Below are 22,261 nucleotides of genomic sequence, written 5' to 3'. Positions count from 1 at the left end.
ATATATTTTCATCTGAAGTCTAAATTTTACTGATTGACGTTTAACCGGTATTTAACTACTCTTCGTAGATTTTTATAAAGTTTTTGACAGCCGGTACGATATAGCTAGTTGCCTTGCATGCGTTGCACATTTGTTATATATCACACGCAATACTCGGACAACAATGATCAACAATGTAATACATCAATTTCACAACAATGCTGGAGGGAGAAAACCGCAACACGACTTTGAAAAAGTTTTTAATCTGCAGAATTCGGATGAATAGTATGCGAACATAATGCTAATGGGGAAACAATAGATTAATACGAATGATTTCATTATTAATCCTATTTCAAAATTGGCAACGCTGATAGTAAGAGGAATATCGAACGTTGAAAACAGCTGATGGCGGGCACATTTACAGCCGTGTTCACGGCTCACGTTCGCTTTCACGTTGCGCGTGAAACGTGGAGCGTGCAGGTGGAGTGTGGCTGATGAGTACACAACCACGAGGAGTCAAAAAACTGCACACACACACGTATAATCACACATGTAATCACACGTATAGAAGCACACATACATATCAATAAGTTGGACAGCTAAGAAATACCTCTTCATCAGCGGAGAGTTTTACTTTTTTTTTAATTTTTTTTTGCCCCGCATATAACTTATTCAATGAAAATTTAATTTTCGCTGAAGGAAATATCCGAACGTTCGAAAAAATTGAAAGGTGACAAAATTTGGAAATATAGTTATTTTTTACTTTAATGTCTTTACTCATAACTTACTGTCAAATTCGTTTGAACTGTGCACGCGTTCGAATTTTTGTTAAGTTAGGTTAGGGACGTACTGTCAAAATCGAGTAGAAATTAAATGCGTTTAACAATCAAATATTACTTTCGAACAGATTCGATTGGCAGAAGAAAAACACTGGAAGCTGTTCTTCGCGTATCTATCACAAAACTAAGCAGACAGGTGCGTAATACTTTGGATTCTTTTCCGGCTACACGCGGTCACGCAAATTCAAGTAATTATAAATCCACAAATATTACGAAGTTACGAATCTGAATTATAATTGTTCTTTTCTGTGAAAACAGTTTCATAAGTTTTGTATACAATAGAATTCAAATATATTTGCAAAACTATAAATTCACAAATAATAACCAAATCAAATTGCATCACGTTGTCTTGTAATTAATTAAAAGATAGAGGTAACTTGTCAATAAATTTCCGAAGATGCGTATGCTTGTTGTTAAAATTTGGAAATTATATTTTTCAAACTATGACCTTTTCCCCGTTAAATTTGTCAGTTAATTTCAGTATCTTCTACTTTTCTAGAAACAAAATCGACAAAATGACTGACTCCGTATGCAGCGCACTGGGAATTGACAGAGTAGACATGTGTGGTAAAACAATACTGATAGAAGAGCAGCATGGAAGCGATGCAAATTTTATAGTAAACGCTGTTGTTTCTGGCTCCCTGCAAAAGAGCCAAGGAATCTGCTTGGTCCTTTTCCACAACACGTTCGGCCACTACCACAATGTAGGAATGAAGCTTGGCTACAACATGAAGGTTCTGAAAGAAAGAGGGCAGGTGACGGTTGTTGAGCCTATGAAAATAGCGGCGAGTAACGTAGAGGACCTGGGACACGACTCTGTGGACGCAGCTAATGTTGATCTGACAAAAACTGATCGAAAAATCACAAACACCGAGGACATCGGTATCCCAGATATAATGAAGCTGGACACGATGCTTGTGCGCCAGCTTTTTTCACCCGTTAGAAACAAGGTCCACGAAATGCTCAAATCGATGGGATCTGTCAATGTTATAGTCGACGATCTGAGCCATTTGTTTGACATGAGCCTCAGCCTAAGAGATGTCTGGTTCTACGTTAGGTATCTCAGATCCTTAATGGAATTTGAGCCAATGATTTCCGTTTGCATTATGACCCACACGTATAAAGCTGATCCCGATACTTGCCAGCCTGACATGATAGCTATAGGCCTAAAGCACATGTCCGATTTAATAGTGAGCGTCGAACCACTGAGTACCGGGCATGCGAATGACGTTTCAGGGAAGATAAATATTCGATGGAAAGTTGACGAAGTCAGGAGGAAGTATCGCTGGGCTGAGAAAACGACTTATTTGTACAAGCTGCTAGATCGTCAAGTGAAAATGTTCGCACCTGGTTCGTCGTCGCTATCGTAGTATTTATTAAAAGAACCGTGTCAAAGATTTTCTTGACTTTGTTCGCGTTCTTTGTCGCGGTTTTTTGCTTTTACATACGTTTTTTCCATGTTATTTTTTTTTCGCCTCCATCTCTTCTTTCGCCTACCGTCGCCAATGATTGAAATTTTCGCCTATTCATATACCGCAGAACAATGTTTAAACATCATTTTATTTTATGGATAAAAAGCTCTGTTGAGATTCGTTTTATTCTAATCGCGACGGTTGTGCAATTTATAAAGAAGAGTAACGAGTATTTTTAAACATTAATGCGACAACAGGCATTGTGAGAATCATTTTCATTTGCAAATTTAACAGTTACTTTTGAGCGAGAAAACAACAGAAGAAAACGATGTATTATACAAGTGTCAATGATTTGTTTTTTTTTTGTTTTTTTTTTTTATTACAATTCCGTTCAACATTTTTACCCGACTTATTACGTTATATGTATTTATTGAAATATAGGAAAAAGTATAAAAGAAAAAGAAAAACTCGTTAAACTGCCATATGCACTTTCGTTTTATTTATTTTTATATAATATTGAAATTTCCTTCCACACGTTTTTGACCTGCAAAAATATGTGCAAACAATTGGTCAGAAGAAGTTCAAGTTTCAACACATCGAATTTGTCGACGTTTAAGAACGTAAGAACAATAATCATCACAGCATCTCGTTCTATCCGATTCATAAAAGATCAACTGGTATGGTTGCTAGTCGGTATTTTCCGGTATAGGTAAACCAATGGAAACAAAAAAATACACGAGAAAGTAGTAATTGTCATGACAAATTCAAAACAGTAATCCCAGTACTGATATACTGCAATATGAACTGTAATTGAGCGCAATGTCGATATGTATACATTTGAAGTTCGTACGTTGCATGTATGTAGGTATTGAATTATTTTGTTTCAAACTATGATACAAAAGAGAAGACTACTGATTTTTTTCAATCTCTTCACTAAGAAGAGTGCAGCGTTGACTCTGGATTATACCGAACTAGAATTTTGTCTTAGCAAATTTAAATTTCCTATTATATCGTATTCAGTGTTGAGTTATACTACAATCTCACGATAATGATAGCATTATATTCAGGTATGCATTTGGTTTGCCACTCGATATACTTTACCTTGCATTACAAATAAGGACTAAATTACTTGTTGTTCCAATATATTTATGGTACATAGTCAAAAGATAATCTACCAGCTTTGACGCATGAAGGTAAATGATATGTTGCCTAATTAGGTATAATAAAGTCAGTGAAGTCTACGTATGTATACGTATGTTAGATACATACGCTTTGTGCGACTGACTTAAGCTGCACTTTTCGAAACCAGCTCGTACACTTATTTGTAAATATTCTCTGAAACGATCTCTGGTAGTATTCTGCATTCTCATTAATTACCAACATGTGCGATATCCTCATACTCTGAATTCTCTAACCCATTATCTGTTCAGTAGTTTAAAATTCGTTCCTCTTAATTCTACTGTGACTTCCGCATCATCTTCGTCCTCATAATCGGCTGTGACAGTTTTCACGTATCGCCCGGGATACTGCAGGTCGTATTTTGATCGTCAGGTGCTATTTTTTTGGAAGCTCGTACCATAATTAGCCATGCTATTTTCACTAGTTGTTCGTCTTAGATTTTTGTCGCTGTAAATAAGATAGAATCCAACAATCGGTTTTAATTTCAAAAGCTAGTAAAGTATCGTAGAATCTTCCTCGCACCTTTGCCAATTCTGGCACTGAAGCAACGTGCAACCTGCTATGAATTTACTTAAGAGTTTGTGTGACGGAGAATTCAAATCTGAAAGGTTCTACCATACAGTGACGATATTATTTACGTACTAATTTCTGCTGCCAATAGTTGCCGAAATTGGTGGGAACAGGCCTGCTGCTGATATTAACGGATGTACAGGGGCCCCCATTATTTGGTTGACGTCGGTCGATGGCTCTCCGATTTGTGGTAAAGGCGAAGGTTCCCAATCTGAGTCTGTTGAACTATCACATTTAATCAATACCTCATCGATCTGCTAGAGCCTTACATTCCCCACCACTTTGATCACATTGCAAAATTACAGAATTACGATTTGCAATCAAGCGTATGTCGCAAATTTACAATGACATGTGTATCCGCATTACCTACCTACTATTCCCTCGAAAATCGGTGCTCGTAGTTTCATAGCCATACCTGAAAAAATGTCACATAATTTTCGATTCAATAGAAATCTTGTGTAAGCACCATTGTTGTAAGAACAATTTTTTGGTCTTGTTTCACAGTTTACCTTTCTTCGAACAATTTGAATAGACTAAAAGTAAACCTGGTAGATATTGGAGGTAATTTTCTTCCAAGACTGGAATTTGTGCCAGGCGAATCGCTCAGATTAGACTCAGCATATGCAGCGGCATGGATTTCTTGCTGATACATTGAATACAGTTCTTGCAAATCGGCAGGTAGAGTTAATTGGCCATCTGAAATAATGAAACTAACTAATTGAAGCTGAATACATGAAGGGAGTTCGAATAATACCTTCCATCAGTTGCCTCTGTCTGGTGATAATTTCCTCCGATATTTGGCGCTGTCTATCATATCGTAAGATTAATAATTCGCGTCTTCTAAGCTCGTGTTGTTTGACCAATCTCTCACTCTGCAGCATCATTTTATCTGCTTCAAGTTCATGAACTCGCAGCATAAGAGCCAACAATTCTCGTTCGTCATCTGAACTAATTCGGGATGGAAGCTCCTTAAAATAAATCATACGTCTAATATAAAAGACAATAATTGACCACTAATCGTTCACTTACATCTTCAAGAAGTAGGCTACGCTGACGGCAGTTTTCCAGCTCTTGATCTGCAGCTGCCCTCAATTCAGAGTAGCGCTCTTGTTCCTTGTTAATTTCAGCAAGCTCGGCCCACGCGTGTTGCATCGCTGCATCATTTTCAATTTCTTCGAGGAAGTCTATTGTCAAATTTACAATAGAAGTTATAAATCTACAAGATAATTTGTTCGCAAAACGGAACTGACCTCTGTCATCGTCGTAGTTCTCTGTTCCTAGGCGACGCGACGTTGACCCTCTTGTGGTTTTGTACAATTTATTATTTCGTGACTCCCACTGTGATATAATAGAATGCTGTTGTTCCGCTGCCATTTTCAATCCAAGGAGATGGCTATCCAATTCCATAAGTTTTCGTCTGATGAAGAGTGAGAAAAAGAAGCATTAGGAAAGTGATGAAATATATTGCTCAGCGATTCACATACCTTAATCTCATTTGCTCCCTGAACGTAGATACGATTTTTTCCCTAAGATTTTTCAGATTACCATCATGCTCTTCGACACCTGAATTACTTCTGGGACGGTCATCCTGCATCTTATTACGCAGCCTGGATATCTCGCTTTTGAGATCGCTGATGATATTGCGATACTGTGAAACATGGTAACTAACGTCGAGAACGTTTCTCTCCACTTTGTTCGATAACCGATTTGCTCTGTCTGCGTAGGCCAGGGTATTTTTACTCTCATCACGGTGGCTACTTGATGGTGAAACATGGGCAATCATCACTGTACGACAGTTACCACTTAGCGCCTCTTTCAACAGCCTCGTCAATTTCGAATCCCGATAGTTCACATATCGTGCACCACCAGACAGTGCATTTATGCAATTACCAAGCGCTAACAGAGACCGGTTTATATGCGCTCCCTCTTGAAGACGTTTCCCTTGATTCTGAAGAAGGTAGATTCAACAGGCTTATTCCTTTGTTGCATAAATTAATACTTTACAGTCAACTTATGAAACAGTTGAATTATGGATGTGTTCCAAGTTTTCATCGTAGCACAATTTTAGTGTTAATGTTAGTGAATGAATAATAAACTTCGGGGACTTGGGTCATCCAAAAATTATTATTGTTTAATCAGTCAATTAAAATAATTCATTGGAAAATTCTGTAATAGATTCGTTACCCTAGCTCACCTTTGTTTGCTTCGCCCTTTCTGACCCCGCCAAGTCGATCATGAAAAGGCGCGCCTGTTTAATGCGAGTTCTAGCACGATCACCCTCCTGGATTGGATGGGTTTGTTTCACTGTCACGCTGAGAAGTGCATGACTACGAGAGGATGTTTTGTTAGCTGCAGTTGGTTCCACGGTTCGTGCTCTATTTCCTTTGTGCAAAAGCTGCATTACCTGAACGATAGGAAAAGAAAAAAGGAAATGAATATTCACTTATTAGATCAGTTCAGTTGAAATAATCAGTGTACTATATTACACTATCGACCCGTTAGAGTTCAAAGGATTAAATATTTTAATAAAGTGTTATATACCTCCTCAGTTGAGTTTGTTGAGATTTCCGAAAGCCCAGACACCTGAATATTACGGCCGCGCGAATCTTCTCGCAATTCCAAGTATCCCGTTCCAGGATTCAATAGATCTCTGATATTCTCGTTGTATATTTCCATGTAGGACATGGTTACCTGTACGAATAATACCGAAAGATTATGATAAGAAATGTCCGTATAATTGTAAGTCTTAAATGTACATAAGTTTGAATTTCCCGGTCGAAAGAGTTCACTTTTCTTTATACTTTTCGACTTGACGCGAGACTGATTGTAAATCTTTTCAAATTTCTGACGGTAGAAAAACATACCTTTACTCGATAATGGGTTCGAGATTTTTGCTTTGTGAAGAAAGAGCAAAACGAACAAAATTGATTTCATATTTCGTTCTCACACTCACAATCAATCCATAATGAAATTATTTACAATTTTGTTAAATCTTAATTAGTCTACTGAAATTCAGACCTTTTGATTAAAGGATTAATTCGAATGCGAATCCTTTTACCGTTGGAATTAAAATAACCAATATTCGCCAATTACAGTTATATCGAATTTATAAGTAAAATTTTCACTACCTGCTGCTGTTAGTTGTGAACAAGGTTCAAACTTGACAAATGAAAAATTGTGCTACAATTGTGAATTTTTTGAAAAAAAAACAGCAATTCTGTGATCGAAATTGATTGTTGATAATGGGTTAATTAACTCACCGCGAATTCTACGTTTGTCGGAAGTTTTTGAGCAGCGAGAAATATGTCGTTCAAAGCTCGGACCATGACTCCTGGTTCAGATGGGCTTCCAACCATCGTATGAGTTTTTCCAGCTCCTGTAGCTCCGTAAGCGAACACCGTCGCATTATAGCCGTTCAAAACATCTTGAACAAGAGCTTTGGTTGTTCCATCGTAAACTGCTTCCTAAAAAACGTCCGTGTTACTAAATTTAACGGTTCGTTTTTGTGTTTATAATATAAAAAATCCTGTCAGTAACGTATTCATCAAAAATTACGAAACACTTTGTGACGATTATCGGAAATAAAATTTGTAAATTTTGCGAATAAACCATCTGGCGATTTCTGTTAGTTTAGAATTTGCACGATATGCTGGAATTTGAACAGCGCGGGGCGAGTTCGCGACCTTGACTTCATCCTGGGGGCTGACCTTCACCCTCGCTGGTGAACACGTGACTTATTATCAACGTGCAAGTGACAATTATTCTATTACGCTGCGATATATCTGTGTATTTTAAAAAATTCAAAATTTTCGACCCCCAGTATTACTTTACGGAGTTGAACAGATCCCAGATCAATGCAATCCATTTGAATTTAAATTTAGTAATCAGGTCGTTATATCTTTGCGTGTTTAGATACAATTACGATTAAACACGCGTTCTAGATGGGGAAATACCACCGGACGTGAGGAATATAAATTTCGATATACGGTGAGGGATTTAAAAAGAAAAAGAGGAAACATTACGATTTTTTTTTTTCAATATATCTGAAGCAGTTTCTCTCGAAAAGGAAGAAACAAATATACAAAATCCTCAGATGATTTTTTTTTCTTCTCTTAAGGTAAAATTTGACATACATTGCTCATACGTTATAAATTTGTATCTGCTCATGTAAGCTTGTTCCACAATATCGCATATAAGTTTTTTCTAAATTTTACTGTTTCACAACGAGTTAACTAAATTTTACTGTTTCACAACGAGTTAAGAAAAAACTTAGAGAAATATAAAATTTCTGCTATCGATGTTTTCCATTGTTTTCATTTTACATTCGTTACGTACATACGTACACATTACAAGTACATAACGCGAAAATATTGACGTGCGAGCCAATATTCCTGATGGAAAAAAATCAATACCGTTATACAGTATACAGTATACAGTATACACAAAATAGTTACGGTACTCGAGATAACGTGGAATATTTACGCATTTTACACCAACGGTGGTTGTGAAGAAATAAATTTTTGACCGTACTGGTATAATGGTGAATGTTTGTCGACGAATTTATAAACAGAAACTACTAATGGCATTACCGGCGAAAGCCTGAAGCTAATGTGTACACCGATTTAATACTAGAAACTTTACACTTAAAAAAATATGTATATATAAGTACGACACATATTTTTTACCTGAGTTGAATCCTCGCCGAACGCAATATCGTAGAGATATTGGCGGGAAGCGCCGCGCTTCTGACGGAGAACATCTCCCTTCTCTCCGTCGACTTCCTCCATGACAACCATCTGTATACCATCAAACAGACAAATGATGCAAGACTTTCAAGAAATAACTTTCAAGAAAAGAGCTGATTTATTTTATTTTTTTTATCAATAACTGCCATTAATCCTAAACCTACTTTAACCCTACCTTATCATTAATTGCATGCAATACCCTCGTCCCATCATCTTCGGAGTTCAGCGGCCTGATGCGCACTGCAACCTAAAACGATAATAGGCAATTTAAAAATTAGATAAAAGATTTCGATTTTTTGAAGCGACGGGAATTCCAAAATCGATAATTTTAATAAACATACAAGGAAAGTTTTGGACACAAATCCCTACTAACAACACTTACCGATATTTCACCCGAGACTCAAACTCTTTTCTGCGCTGACTGAGGTGGTAACGTCATCGCTGAAAAGGGTTTGAGTCTTGGGTGAAATGTCGATAAGGGTCGGTAATAAAAGTCTGCATTCGGAACCCGATTTTCTATTCTACTAATTTTTATGTAGTGAGGAATTATCCTCGTCCAATCATTTTGAGTTTAAAAATACATCATTTGATATGTATGGTGAAACAAAGCAAAAGAGTTTATACAAAATTGCAAGCTTGAACTATTTATTTTAATCATAATACTTGATCAGTAAATGTATTCTTCAAAATAACGCGTGTATAGGAAATTGTGTAAAAGAGGAATGAGGATAACTAATTATTAACAAAACCGGATGTACTACCCCAAATTAATACCCGTCATAGCAGAAGACCGACGTAATTATTGAAAGATTGATGGTGGTCGCACTTGCGATCGCTGACCATATTTGCTAACGCCAATTACATGCGTAACCCGCATATCAATTATGTATAATGTGAATTTATCGATTTTATACAAGGGCAATTAGAGACATTTTTTACCCCTATTTGACGCGTTAATCTCACTTTATTATCGTGCTTACATAATGTACCTATACTACTATATATAGCCCCACTTCCTGAGAAAAATTGTACGCGGGGCTCAGCAGGATGTGGAAATTTTGGTAAACTTACGACGATATTGTTGTTTTGTCGACTCACTATCGATTTATCGTTACCTCACTATCGATTATTATGTGTACCACATTAATTATAGGTGTTCAAAATTCCCTACACGTACATATATACGTATATTATCACTTTACGACATGATAAATCTTCGTTAATAAACGCGTTATTACAAAGGGTAAATGTGAAACGCGCGATTATTTCAAGGACCTTTTCTCTAACCGTAATTGAAACACGTTATCAGGACCAATGAAATAATTTTCACGGTATTTTTACAAAAATTGAATACCCTCAAACATGATAATGTTATATATATAATTAATCGTGTGAAAATTTGACATTGTAAGTTAGAAAACTTTACACGTCATCTATAGTTTGATCAATTTCACCTCTTATGATTACATACCGATTACAAGGCTGTTCATTGACAATCACGTGCAGATACCTCGAACACGCGTTGGTAAATTTGCACGCAAATCTGGAAAAAGTTTCTCACAAAAAACTTCCAAAATTCTATATATAGGTAATTGCGAGGAATTAACTCAATGGCAACATTGATTTCTATAGATTTGAGAAAACGTTTTCGACACACGAATATTTCGAACACTACAAACAATTTGCAATCCATGGCAATTTGAAATTCCTATAATCTACAAATTTCGATGGAAAAAAAAGGACAAAACTTTGACGAGAACTTCAATCTTATAACTCATGAAATTACCATCAACTTTTCCTCAGTGATGGATCTTTGTGGTCGATTAATAAGGTCATGTTGACCACTGCTGCTGGTACTACTACCGCTTCCACTGCTATACTGCGTCATTTTCTTATTACATACGGACAATATGTGTAAAATTTTAAACCACTGCTGACAAGCCTAAGCTATCATTTATACCAAAGTATGTAATCACATGTAATAATAAAATGTGTCAAAACTTTTATCAACTGTACACAACACGTGCTGTTCATGCATGCATTATAATCGCAAACTAGTTCTAATGCTCAAACTTTATCCACGCTCTACTCCGCGCCATGTTTCCCTTTGCACTGTTTATTAATTGTTTCACCTCACTGGTCACATAATTTTTTCCTAATTTTCTTTTCTCTGTTTTTTTTTTTTTTTATTTTAATCAATTCGTTTTCCCATACATCTGTTTATTTTCGATACAGGTACTCAGTGTTCAAATTGAATCCCAACGAAACGGAGTACATAATTGAAATTGAACGATGACAGTTTTTCTTTTTATTGCAGCGGTAATCAAAATAATAATTTTTGGCCGATTCAAGGCAACGAAGGTTGGCCCCGATACTTTTGCAAATTTTTTCGTGCTTCGCTTAGTCTTGACGCCCATCGACTGGGTGGTTGGGCGAGTCGGCGTACCTGCCAGGTTATTCACAAGGACACGGGGTGCTGGCCGCGTGTCCAAACACCCGCGGTTTTTACTTCAGCCCTGCGCGACGGCCAACTGGCACATTTTAAATTCGTTTGTTCCATTAGTTATTCTAGGTGCTTGAGGGGATTCCAACAATTTACAATATTCTCATCCTTCAATCGAGTTTCAACGACTGAAAAATTGCTTCGATTGCAAAAATTAATGTAATTTAGGGTGTCAGCGATTCGATGACAAAATCGGTAAACAAATTAAAATGAAACTTACGATATTTCCAGTCTGCATTTCTCTTTCGTGACCCCCCCTCTCACGTGGTACAAGATTTTATAGTGAACATGTATAAGCTTGCATATTGTAAGTAAATAATAAGCGTCGGTTGTTACATATAGTTGTTAGAAGAATAATATTCGGATCGCATGCGTTCACGGGGTTGCTATTAAACTGCACGCATCAAAACCGTCTTAATAATAAATCATTTTGTCACAGTATCAAGTGATTCGTTTTTTAAATGCCTAGCCGTGTTTTTTCCTTCCTAATTTTTTGACGCAATAATCTCTTTCGAGATAAAGATATAAGGATATAAAGAAACAATCATTTTTCGATTGCATAACTCATTTTAATATGTATTTCCAAAGTGAACGTGTACGAAAAAACATTGAAAAGAAATAAAATCCACGTGGGCCTTGATCGATATAAAAATGGGAATTAAAAAATGGGGGAAAAAAAAACACAACTATACCCATCCAAGGGAAAGGTCAAGTCAATGTACCACAGATCGCGTGTACATGTATATAATATCGATTCATAATAGAACACTTACGCGTTTCTCCCGTGTAATACTGCGTCCGCATATGCCTGTAATAATTAAGCGACAGGGTGAATTCAAAATCATATCTATTCATCTTTTATGCAAAGATGTTATTACACGTCTAAATGCGTGCAGAGAAATTAAATATTTTTTTCTCCTCCGCGAGTAATAGCCTCACGTAGTCGCGCGGTCAATATTTGCACTTGACTCGCGGTAAAATTACATACGCCTACCAGCTATACTTACGATATCAACAAAACTAGCAAAAAATAGTCAAATGCCTTGTAGCTCTGATCACGTCTGGGTCAATTATTTACCTATCCATGTAAATTGCAGCGATGCTCATTGTCACTCCAATCGTTGTACACTCAGTATCGATTTCGTTACCACCTGTGTAATGTTTTTGGTAATATGCTCTATGAAAATGATGACACCCGCAACGCTGTATACGGGTACAATTTCCTTATAAATCATAAGTATAATAATGATAATCTATACGCTAAACTTGACAATGAACATACGATTTTATCAATGATTGATTTTCTGTCAGTCTTTCGGTCCGAATATACATAACATATGGCCGAAACGAAGGTCGAAAAATATTATGCGTATATAATCGTTAATTATTACATCGCGGCAAAGTAAACTTGACAAAAAGAAACCTGTATAATATTCACAGGTATATTCGTAAATTCGGAATACAAGCTATTATTTTACCTAGTGGCTAATTATTTATATTTTTCGTCAACTTTAAAATTAATGTGAGATTCGGTGACACGGGGATGCCAATTCTTAGAACACAACATAAAATTTTTGGATAACTGATCGATCAAGATTATTCAAATAAAGTCCAATATGTACCGAATCCTTGGTGCAACGGATGACGGTCGTGGAAAAGGTGAGTAAACGCCTGAAGGAAAGCAAAAGGAAAAAGGGGCTGCTAACGGCAAAGAATGATTATCGCTATGATTAAAAACATCGACAATCTAACACCATTGCATGGACATCAAATAAAAGGTATATTCATAGATATATGTGTGGGGGGACACGCGAAATAATCGATGTTACCGTTGGCGGCCAGTTCTGTTCATGAAACGAAACACGTTATATATAGTTTGCACCACCTTGGCAATCGATAAAAAATGCAAGTACCGTGATGTAACGAATGCTTTATAGGTACAACGATTAGGGTGTAACAGTTGGGAATGTACAGGATACATTCTGAAATATGAATGAGCGGCAGAGTGCATATTGCAGGTCCAATTATCCTGCACGTTTCAACCATATAGTTCAGTGGCTTCAACCGCCGCGCAAACATCAAATGTTCCCTGTACACTATAATATGAATATACTTAGACTAACATTCGCGTTGCTGGGATTAATTGCGACGGTTTGGGGCGATCCAAGGTTCAACGATATCGGACAGGTTTTTTTTTTCAAATTTCGTATACTACAGTAATAGTCCGACACGTAGAGCTATCTCACCGACTAAAATTCAGTGTTTGTAACAATTAATCACCGGATTTAGGATCACCTCAGACTTTCAGCATTACCTGCAACAATATGAACGTTTTTTCAGGTACCTCAATATTCTTGGTTTGTACCCTTAGTGGATAGTGTACGGTAACGTCCATTAAGGCCTTGGGCTTCCGGCTAACTTGTTTTCGGTCCGAAACAAGATGCGACTTCGATTCTATGCGAATTATGTGACAACGACTCCCAATCTCATGCCGGCGGCATCGCCAGGCAATGTCACATAATTCGTACAGAATCGAACTCGCATTTTGTTTCGGATCGAAAACAAGTTAGCCAGAAGCCCAAGGCATTAATGAACATTACTGTACTTACACATACTCAACAATATAATCGTTTTCCTCTACTAGAGTCAGAAGAACGAGTACGGAAAAAAGATGATTACACATTCCTCGCATTGAGGAACAATTTTATACTATCTCAGTTCTTATTCACGGTTGGACTTGAAATATTTGAAAATGAATTCAGCCAATTTGTTTTTGTTTAATATATCCAAACAGCATCTATATTAGATTGTAATATTTTTCGCTCTGAGAAACTATCCTATATATTATTATCAATTTTATATCATCGATTAAAGAATTTTGCTATTAAAAGGATTGCACGTTTCAACGCAGACTATATTTTACCGAAATCTTGACCAAGTCTTGAAGCCATGAAACACTTTCAAACATTGATTACATCGGAGGTTGTATGTGTGTACAATTAGAATAACGCTGTTAAAAATGTAGCGTGTTCGAGTACTTAATTGCGCCCTAATTCACGTAAACGTTAAACCTTCTCACCTTGGAACGGTGTGATGATCCAATTTTTTTTATATGCATTGGCCAGTTTAAAAGAAACCACATTTAGTTATTAACGAAATTGCGTCGGCGGTGTTGGATGAGGGCAAAAATGGCGCGCTGACGTCACGAGAATAAAATGACTTAATTGTTAGCTCATACCATCTGTGTTATCTCCAGTTAATTGATTCAATAAAATAACGTCAGACGTTTTGTGATAGCGGTTGATGCCGCTGCTCGTTACGTAGTTTTGTATGTAATTGCACTGCCGGAATACTTTTGATATTGTCTGATAATTTTGCAACACCTTAGTAGGTATAGATCCTAGTTTTACGCAACAACCAACGACAAATGCAAACGAATGATTTCGTATTTTGACGATATCTGAGGTTTCTAATAATTCGAGAGACCGTTTAAATTCATCCATACGTGAAAACGTTTCAACTGTATCTCAATAGGCTGAAAAAAAATGCATATGGTATATACATTGAAACATATATACGTATATGCTATGTGATGTGTAAGATATGTATGGAACTATTCCATTGTCTGCATTATCGATCTTCGTGTTACACGTCTGTTTAAATTTCCGAATATTCCTCACCACGAAGAAGGTAAACACGCGCGCGATGTTATCAGGTATGAGGAAACGATAGACGAATTTGAAAATAAAATTAGACTTTTAAATAAATCCTGTTCAAACTTGCACGTTAGAAGATTGTCTGGTATAAAAATTGAATATGGGGCGGGTTACACATTGCCAAACGCGTTGTTTTTCTTTCTTTTGATTTGTTTTTTTTCTTCTTTTACACAACTATTGATCTTCTCGGAAGATAAATTATTTATGCTTATTCTAAATAGCAGTGGGAGTCAATGACTAAACTCTTACATTACAGTAGTTATGGATCAACAGTGATCTTGATATGCAAAATTAACGAAATTTTCCTCCACTTCGTACTGGTATGGGTATACTTAAAATGCATAGTAATACTAGATCGCGGTGTTATCTGTTATACGAATGAGTAGAGTATTTAAAAGAACGATAGTCTCTGAGTTGGCTTTTTGTTGTTCTTACGTGTAAATAATTTGTGCTAAATCTAAGCATTCACACGTAAGCTAGTGGCACACGCTGCAGATATAAGAAACAAGTAAGATTCGAAAATACGATCTCACTATGTTATAATAAAATTCGTCAAAATATAAGTAAAATTTAACATTGACACCAAGTTTGATGCATCGAAAGTAAAGATGATAAAACGTGAATAAATAAAGATTTAATACTAAAGTGAAAAAAAATACTAATATTCTTGCTTGCTACTTGAATATGTTCCAAGGGCTACAGTACCGAATAAGCATAGACCTATTACTCTACGATTTGATTAATGCTGCTGAGAAATAGATTCTCTAAACGATTGCGACTCAATTGTCAATTATCACTAAATATAAAAACCTCTCAAAACTTTCACAGTTTCGTCCATTAGGTTTTTTTTTACATTTCATGCCGGTACGAATGTCTTCCGAAAATAATTCACCATGCACGAAAGTTTGGAAAAGCTGTTCTCATATCCAGATAAAAGACCAGTAAAGAACGTTGAATATGAGAAACGAGACTGGGAACACTATTCTGCTACGCTTGTCTATCCACTGAGCAATCTCTTGAGGTGTCATAGTGGTAAAAGTTGTTAGATTAGCGAGAGTGGCTCGTCGTGTTGGTGGCTTTGGTGGAGATACTGGTGCAGCTATGGTATCCAAAGTCACGATACTTCCACCAGAGTCTTGCTCTCTGTCGTCTTCAATTGTAACAGAAGGAATGTTCATGCTGCTTGGAAAACTCTGCGAAATAAATATAGTTCGTATGATTATAAATTTGAAATAAATAATTTACCTTATTTCCAGAACTACTGTTATTGGAGATTCACTTACGTGCACAGTCAGGTAATTTTGACTTGTGTAAACCGAATCATTTGCGTTTTCATGATCCAGGGAAGACCACGAACGCGATCGTTCCAAACCGGTAGTATTTTTCTGAAATTGCTTTCGAGCAAGTCTTGGTGTCAACGTTGACTTAAGAATATACTTGCTGTTCACCTTTTTGAGGGGCACATTTTTCCTGGTGGTAGAAAAAGGTGAAAAAAATATTTAATTGTTTCTCGCGTGTGACGAATACGGTTTAATAGTGATAATAATAATTACTTTCTTCTGTAGATTGTATTAACAAATGCAAATTCAACCATGGCAGCAAAAAGGAAAATTGTGCAGCCCAAAAACCAGATTTCACTTGCTTTTATATATGACACCTTAGGCAGTGAGTTTTCGACTTTGGATGCAAGTGTCATGAATGCCAAAATTGTATTCGTTCCTGAAATGCAAATTTATTCAATTATAGTAATGTACAAAGTCAGAATATTCGTGGAAAGGCATACGGACTAGACGGAAATACTACTTCGAAATTCTATTTAATTATCATCCAAATTGATACTATAAAAAACAGTCGAAAGTAAATGATAAATTAGACACACAAAAGTTATTATTGATTAATATTTATGACATAAGAATGCAAGTAATGAAAAGTAATGAAAAGTAATATAATGTGGGAAGAAATACCTAATACAATTCTTGGAGGACTCGCGTCCATGTGTAGCCAAAACGACACCCATGAAATAACGACGATAAGAATCGAGGGTATGTAATAATCCATAATGAAGAATCCCATCTCGCGAGCAAGCTTGAAGGTAATACTTATGGTGCTGAAGTTTCCCGCTGTAACATTGCATAGTGAAAAATGATATTTGTAAATAATTCCATGTGCCGGCTGTAAATAGTAAAAGGAGAAAGGAATTTCCAATTAAAGTATTTAGAAAATACAAACCAAAATGACCATAGTGCTGTTGGGCAACTGTGTACGAAACGTCAGACTCATTCACCCAATAAGTAACAAGACTATACTCAGTTAAATGCAGCTCTTTGGCTAACAGTATTGGAGAGTCATCCCACACCAATTTCATTTCATGAACATTGTTCGACCCTGAAGAGAAAAATCATGATTTCAAAACAGATTCTAAACATATTTAAAACACATTCAGGATAAAAATTTTATCTAACGAGAAAAAAGAGATTGAAGTTGAATTCATATAATTCGAACGTACAGCTCTCAAAACTTAGCGGACACTCTTGAACATCAAATGGAAATTTTTCCAGTCGCAAGCCACAGTTGAGGGTTGCCGCTAGTCTGAAAAACATATATAATTACCGATAAAGATTGGAAATCGTTATCAATTGTTAAAACTCAGTCAGAATTTGTTCTGGAAATTTTTACAACGGTCTTGTTAGACGAGATCTGAAAGACTATTTTTAAACTATTTTGCTCGTGCTTTTGACACCAATTTATCAGCAAAGTATAAATATGTCACAGCGTTAGTAAATCACAATGAAATGCATACAACGAATCTATCAAAGAAATAACTTTGATGTTCTTATCGCATCAGCAAATGAATTTATAAATTGTCTCAATTATCCGACATTAAAATTACTCAAGCATGATTGACTTACCTGGAGGTGAGGAGAACCGTACCATTGGGATCGATAGATATAAGTAGATCTTTCACACCGTTACCCATTATGACGGAGCTTCGTTCATTTGCAACATAAACCGAAGGAGTCCATATAAGGTCATGAGCTGATTTGCCTCCAATAATTTGTGGCAAATGAGGAGCAATTTCGGCAAACCTCAACCTTTTGTCAAGGTACCGGAACTGCAGCATCATCTGTATGTCAAATTGCTGAAATTATAAAATTATCTTTGAAGAAAGAAATTTATTATCGCAAAATGGGAAGAATCTATACATCTATTCGTCGGCCTGTTTATCATAAGTATACTGATCGGCCGTTATAAAATATTTTACGTTAATTTTAAACTACATTACCAGTGTTTTTGCCATGTTCGATTGTATCGTATATATATAAGCTCTCGAAGCGACTATGATTGGGTCAGTATCATTCTTTTCACCCGGTGGACGAACCATCTTATCGTAGCGGCAATCATTTGTTAGCTCAATTAAAAGTTCAGTCTGTGTAAAGCTGCTTGCACCATTTAACGCAGGACAACTCCCCTGCATTCTGTAGCAATAAAAATAACAATGAATATGTTTAGCATAGGACAATCCACACGTATTTTCAGAAATTCTAGGCGACATTATCATTCTCAAATTCCCTGTAAACCTCTGTCGGTAATCAAAGACAGTGAGGCATGTTTGAAACATTTTCATTTTATTTTCCCCAGAGGTCAACAGATTTATCCGCCAAACATATTCGTACATATGTTACTGGGCAAATCGTTTGAGGAGGGGGAAAAAAAAAAGTAGAATTAGAAATAAATAGCGTAACGAAAAATATGAGATGCTATGCATGAACTAAAACTGAAATTAATATTCAGCAAGTATCTTCTCACAAATAATGGTTCTTTGTTGCATTGTATAGTTTCCAGATGACATAAATGTCGTTTACATAAACTACAGCACATGACTGAATAATACAAGCGAATATGATGCACGCATATACACAAATATACGTGTGGGTCCTGTATATCGATACGGTAAGAAAGAATGATTACCAATTGAAAAAATTTGCAATCATATTATATTCCCAATTCTAATTTTTCTTTCGACACGTTATTTGAATCGGGATTAACATCGTCACGCATTTCAACGATAATTTAGTAAAATCAAATCACTATTTCACAGAAAGAATTAAATATGTCAAATAAGTGAAATGAAAAAAAGCAAAATAAGGCGAAGCAAAAGATGCATCGGAATTAAATTTTCAATTTGACAGTGGAGGCCATCATAGATCTCAAATATAACGCATTATTTTCTACTACAATAACAGCGTGCATCACGGGATCCCTGTGTACTGTAAACAAACCTGTTTAATTTAGCATGTGTATCGAAAGATAACAGTGGTGAAATGTGGCATAAAGGTACACCTTACAATTAGAGATCTAGCTAGTAAATTGAGGCAGAGAATCCGCAGCACGAAGTGTGTGTGCTCAATAGTGTAAATTTACAATTTGTTTATATTGATGGTGTAGTATAATTTATAGTGAACACACATTTTTCTCCGTGTGATAAAATAAAACAAACTTAATAGAACACATGTGACCATGTCGGGCAGAGAGAAAAAAAATGTAATAAATAATTGAGAAACAGAAAAAAAAAAAAAACCGCCCAACATCAAATGATACATTTTTTTCAACCGTTATCTATTACACCCGGAAATTTATAGTATATACATGCTAAATATTCGCTCACATTGTGACGTAGCTCTGTTTTCACTTTGCGTCACATTTGTTTAACTTGAATGCGTCTACAATGGTAACCACCCTGTTTAAACTGGGGCTTAATAATGTAAAATTTTTTAAGAGCTGCATTTATCTAAGTAAACCTGGGAACCGTAAAACGTTGAAAATCAGCCTGTACAAAGAGAATAGACAAATAACAATTGTCTAGAAGTTGAAAGAATAGGGATCGTTATTTTCATTGAGTTTAATCAAATTTGAACAACTCTAAATTCGTATAAAACTCTTAAGGAAACTATCAACATTTTAGAAAATTAGGATCTATGTTCAAATAACGTTAATTCCAACGATAATATTGTCATTCAGTTTTATTTGCACAGGTGAATGTTACCTAATTATTCCTACAGTTGGTAGAAATTTTGTTAATTAGTAGACAAATATACAGTTTCTTTTCAATAACCAGACATTGTTAAAATACACGTCAATGTCTTTTTTTTATTAATAATTAGGACAACGAAATAATGATTGTGAGCACGTTCTCCGCATATGTGAAAGATGTTATTTTTTTTTCCCAACAGTTGTTTTGATAATTCCTTAGAAATTTTTACTACGTAACAGAGGACAAAAAATCTACTTGTCGATTCCTGATTTCAGAAAGTAAAAGCTCAGTAATTATTGATTTTTTTTTTTTTTTGCAATCAACGCCTCATCATTCCTCTCCTACATTTTATCCTGTAATAATTTTCCTGTTAAAACTTGAATCAGATTGCTACTCAAGTGACAAAAACTAGCCGTGTACTTTTTTTTCTCCTTATTTTCTTCATGCCTGAATAATTCGATAAAACGGGTATGAGAAAGTGGAAACTTTTCTTTTCAGAGTATTATTGCAAAGAATGCCTGTAAAAACTGTAACCACATTGTTATTGTGAAAACAGAGATCTTATTGAGATTTTATCTCTTTTTCTTTTTTGACCATTAGTGCAGCAGTTTACATTAACTATTGTTCGATTAATCGGTTTGTCCACTCTGTTGTTACAATAGTCACCATGTATAAGAATCATGAATCTATTCTTTTCTTAGAGCATAGCGAAGGCTGGATGTTCCGCTCTAATAACATTGAAAGTTTCCGTCGTTTTACACTTCAATAAAACAAATGTTTTTACGCTAGCTAGGTGATAAGGTATTTATACAGATATATACGATGGCTCCTCCATGCCCAATAACGCTTAATGTACCTAATCGAGAATTGTGGTAGAAATTGGTAACGTGCAATGAATTGGTACGGCCATGAGGACATACAATAAACGTAACAGTCATTAATGTAACAAGGAAGTCAGTAGATCCGATTGTTCTTCAGTAACAATAAATACACTGCTAAATCATACAAAAGTATTGCACAAAATTTACAGTCTATACACGTGCAGATTTTCTTTTTTTTCCACAGTCCTTTCGTAATCAAATACTTCACGATCATTACCCACAGTACGAGTGAATTTTGCGTGCGACTTATTCTCAAAAATTGGTCAGAACCTAGTCGTTTAAATACAGTGAAATTCCATCAATGAAATACTCATTTAGACGAGCTAAAAAGGTTCTCAAACCGGTCATAACAAATCTTTGTACTCCATAATATGTGCATGTTATGCATACACATAATATTCGGTCTTTGATAAAATATTCTTTTGTAATAAACGTACGCTAATTCGGTTTTAGGTACTAACCACGTGCAACAGGAAGTTCACCATTGTTGATACATTTGGCGCAACAACACCAGACTCAAACTCAAAGGTAGTATAAATTCATTTCAATGTCACGAAGTACCGCGCTAAAAGAATTTGTCACCATGGTAGACGAATTGAAAAATGTGAAAATAGCAACAAGTAAACATGTTTTATGTGTAATTAAAAAACTAATAAACCGAGTGCAAAAATGTGTGTTTTAACAAAGATCGTTCGGTATTTGACACGTAGGATGTCACGAGTATATGTTATGACAGATTAAGAATATTACCCACTCGGCGAGACTTTAACAATAAAATAAATATTATACAAAGCATTTATTTTTAATAACCGACAAGTCAATTGTGCCAATAGTATTATTTGTAGGAATAAAAGAATTGATGGGGGGGGGAATAAAAGAATAAAAACAAACGACAACAGAGTGAGAGAGGGACTTACGCATTGACACTTTCCACCAAACAAATTTCTTTCAATGTAAGAAGTATCCCCCAGAGAAGGAAGATGATGCACCCGTCCGAACGAGCCATTTCGAGCTTCTTTAACGACAGTCAGATTATCTCTGACCAGTTTTTAACACAGAGGCGCTTGGTATTCAGTCTGGAAAGCTTGCAGGAGAGGTGTATGATCAACAAAACGAAGTGGCTCCCACTTGGCACAGTGCTCTGCTTAGAGTACACAATCATACTGAAAGACTAGGCTGGGGTAACAACAGCTTGGTATGCTCAAGGATTACCAGCTGCAGACGTTTTCACATATCATTTTCAACAATGTAAGTATGTATACGATTAAAAAAAAAAACACAACAAGAAACATGAAAAAAAAAAAGTCAACTTTTTTTTTGCCCACCATTATCGAGGACATTTTCATTTAATGTTATGCAAATTTGGAAGATCCGGATTGTTAGTAATACAATGCTAGATAGAAAA

General features: G+C 35.9%; 3 protein-coding genes across 9 annotated transcripts; 1 reads left to right on the top strand and 2 right to left on the bottom strand.

Moving 5' to 3' along the window:
- Positions 1–397: 397 nt before the first annotated feature.
- Positions 398–2,949, top strand: LOC107219156 (elongator complex protein 6). 2 transcript variants are annotated; one of them, XM_046740978.1, is made up of 3 exons: positions 398–709; positions 887–1,006; positions 1,318–2,949. In XM_046740978.1, the coding sequence occupies exon 3, from the start codon at positions 1,334–1,336 to the stop codon at positions 2,186–2,188; it is 855 nt and encodes a 284-aa protein (XP_046596934.1). In that variant the 5' UTR covers positions 398–709; positions 887–1,006; positions 1,318–1,333; the 3' UTR covers positions 2,189–2,949. The 2 variants fall into 2 exon arrangements, with proteins under 2 accessions (XP_046596934.1, XP_015512742.1); XM_015657256.2 differs by having other exon boundaries at positions 399–709; positions 887–954.
- On the bottom strand, positions 2,708–11,243 carry LOC107219155 (kinesin-like protein KIF19). 5 transcript variants are annotated; one of them, XM_046740964.1, is made up of 14 exons: positions 10,511–11,243; positions 8,900–8,971; positions 8,665–8,775; positions 7,240–7,443; positions 6,521–6,670; positions 6,174–6,383; positions 5,464–5,927; positions 5,230–5,396; positions 5,009–5,163; positions 4,734–4,947; positions 4,525–4,675; positions 4,350–4,394; positions 4,052–4,196; positions 2,708–3,856 (listed from the first exon to the last, which is right to left on the bottom strand). In XM_046740964.1, exons 1-14 carry the CDS (start codon positions 10,610–10,612, stop codon positions 3,830–3,832), a joined length of 2,217 nt encoding a protein of 738 aa, XP_046596920.1. In that variant the 5' UTR covers positions 10,613–11,243; the 3' UTR covers positions 2,708–3,829. The 5 variants fall into 5 exon arrangements, with proteins under 5 accessions (XP_046596920.1, XP_046596919.1, XP_046596921.1 ...); XM_046740963.1 differs by having other exon boundaries at positions 4,052–4,204; positions 10,511–11,234; XM_046740965.1 differs by lacking the exon at positions 10,511–11,243 and adding an exon at positions 10,196–10,214 and having other exon boundaries at positions 4,052–4,204.
- Positions 11,244–15,056: 3,813 nt separating this feature from the next.
- On the bottom strand, positions 15,057–22,119 carry LOC107219207 (pH-sensitive chloride channel 2). 2 transcript variants are annotated; one of them, XM_046740969.1, is made up of 9 exons: positions 21,774–22,119; positions 18,227–18,419; positions 17,853–18,067; positions 17,450–17,532; positions 17,173–17,328; positions 16,908–17,063; positions 16,497–16,662; positions 16,227–16,413; positions 15,057–16,136 (listed from the first exon to the last, which is right to left on the bottom strand). In XM_046740969.1, the coding sequence occupies exons 1-9, from the start codon at positions 21,860–21,862 to the stop codon at positions 15,864–15,866; spliced, it is 1,518 nt and encodes a 505-aa protein (XP_046596925.1). In that variant the 5' UTR covers positions 21,863–22,119; the 3' UTR covers positions 15,057–15,863. The 2 variants fall into 2 exon arrangements, with proteins under 2 accessions (XP_046596925.1, XP_015512845.2); XM_015657359.2 differs by having other exon boundaries at positions 15,058–16,136; positions 17,853–18,082; positions 21,774–22,118.
- Positions 22,120–22,261: the final 142 nt, after the last annotated feature.

This window comes from Neodiprion lecontei, chromosome 5 (genome assembly GCF_021901455.1).
Source record: "Neodiprion lecontei isolate iyNeoLeco1 chromosome 5, iyNeoLeco1.1, whole genome shotgun sequence".
In the NCBI taxonomy this organism is placed as follows: domain Eukaryota; kingdom Metazoa; phylum Arthropoda; class Insecta; order Hymenoptera; family Diprionidae; genus Neodiprion; species Neodiprion lecontei.
The sequence above is the reverse complement of the archived record's forward strand: the minus strand, read 5'-3'. Positions and strand labels throughout refer to the sequence as shown.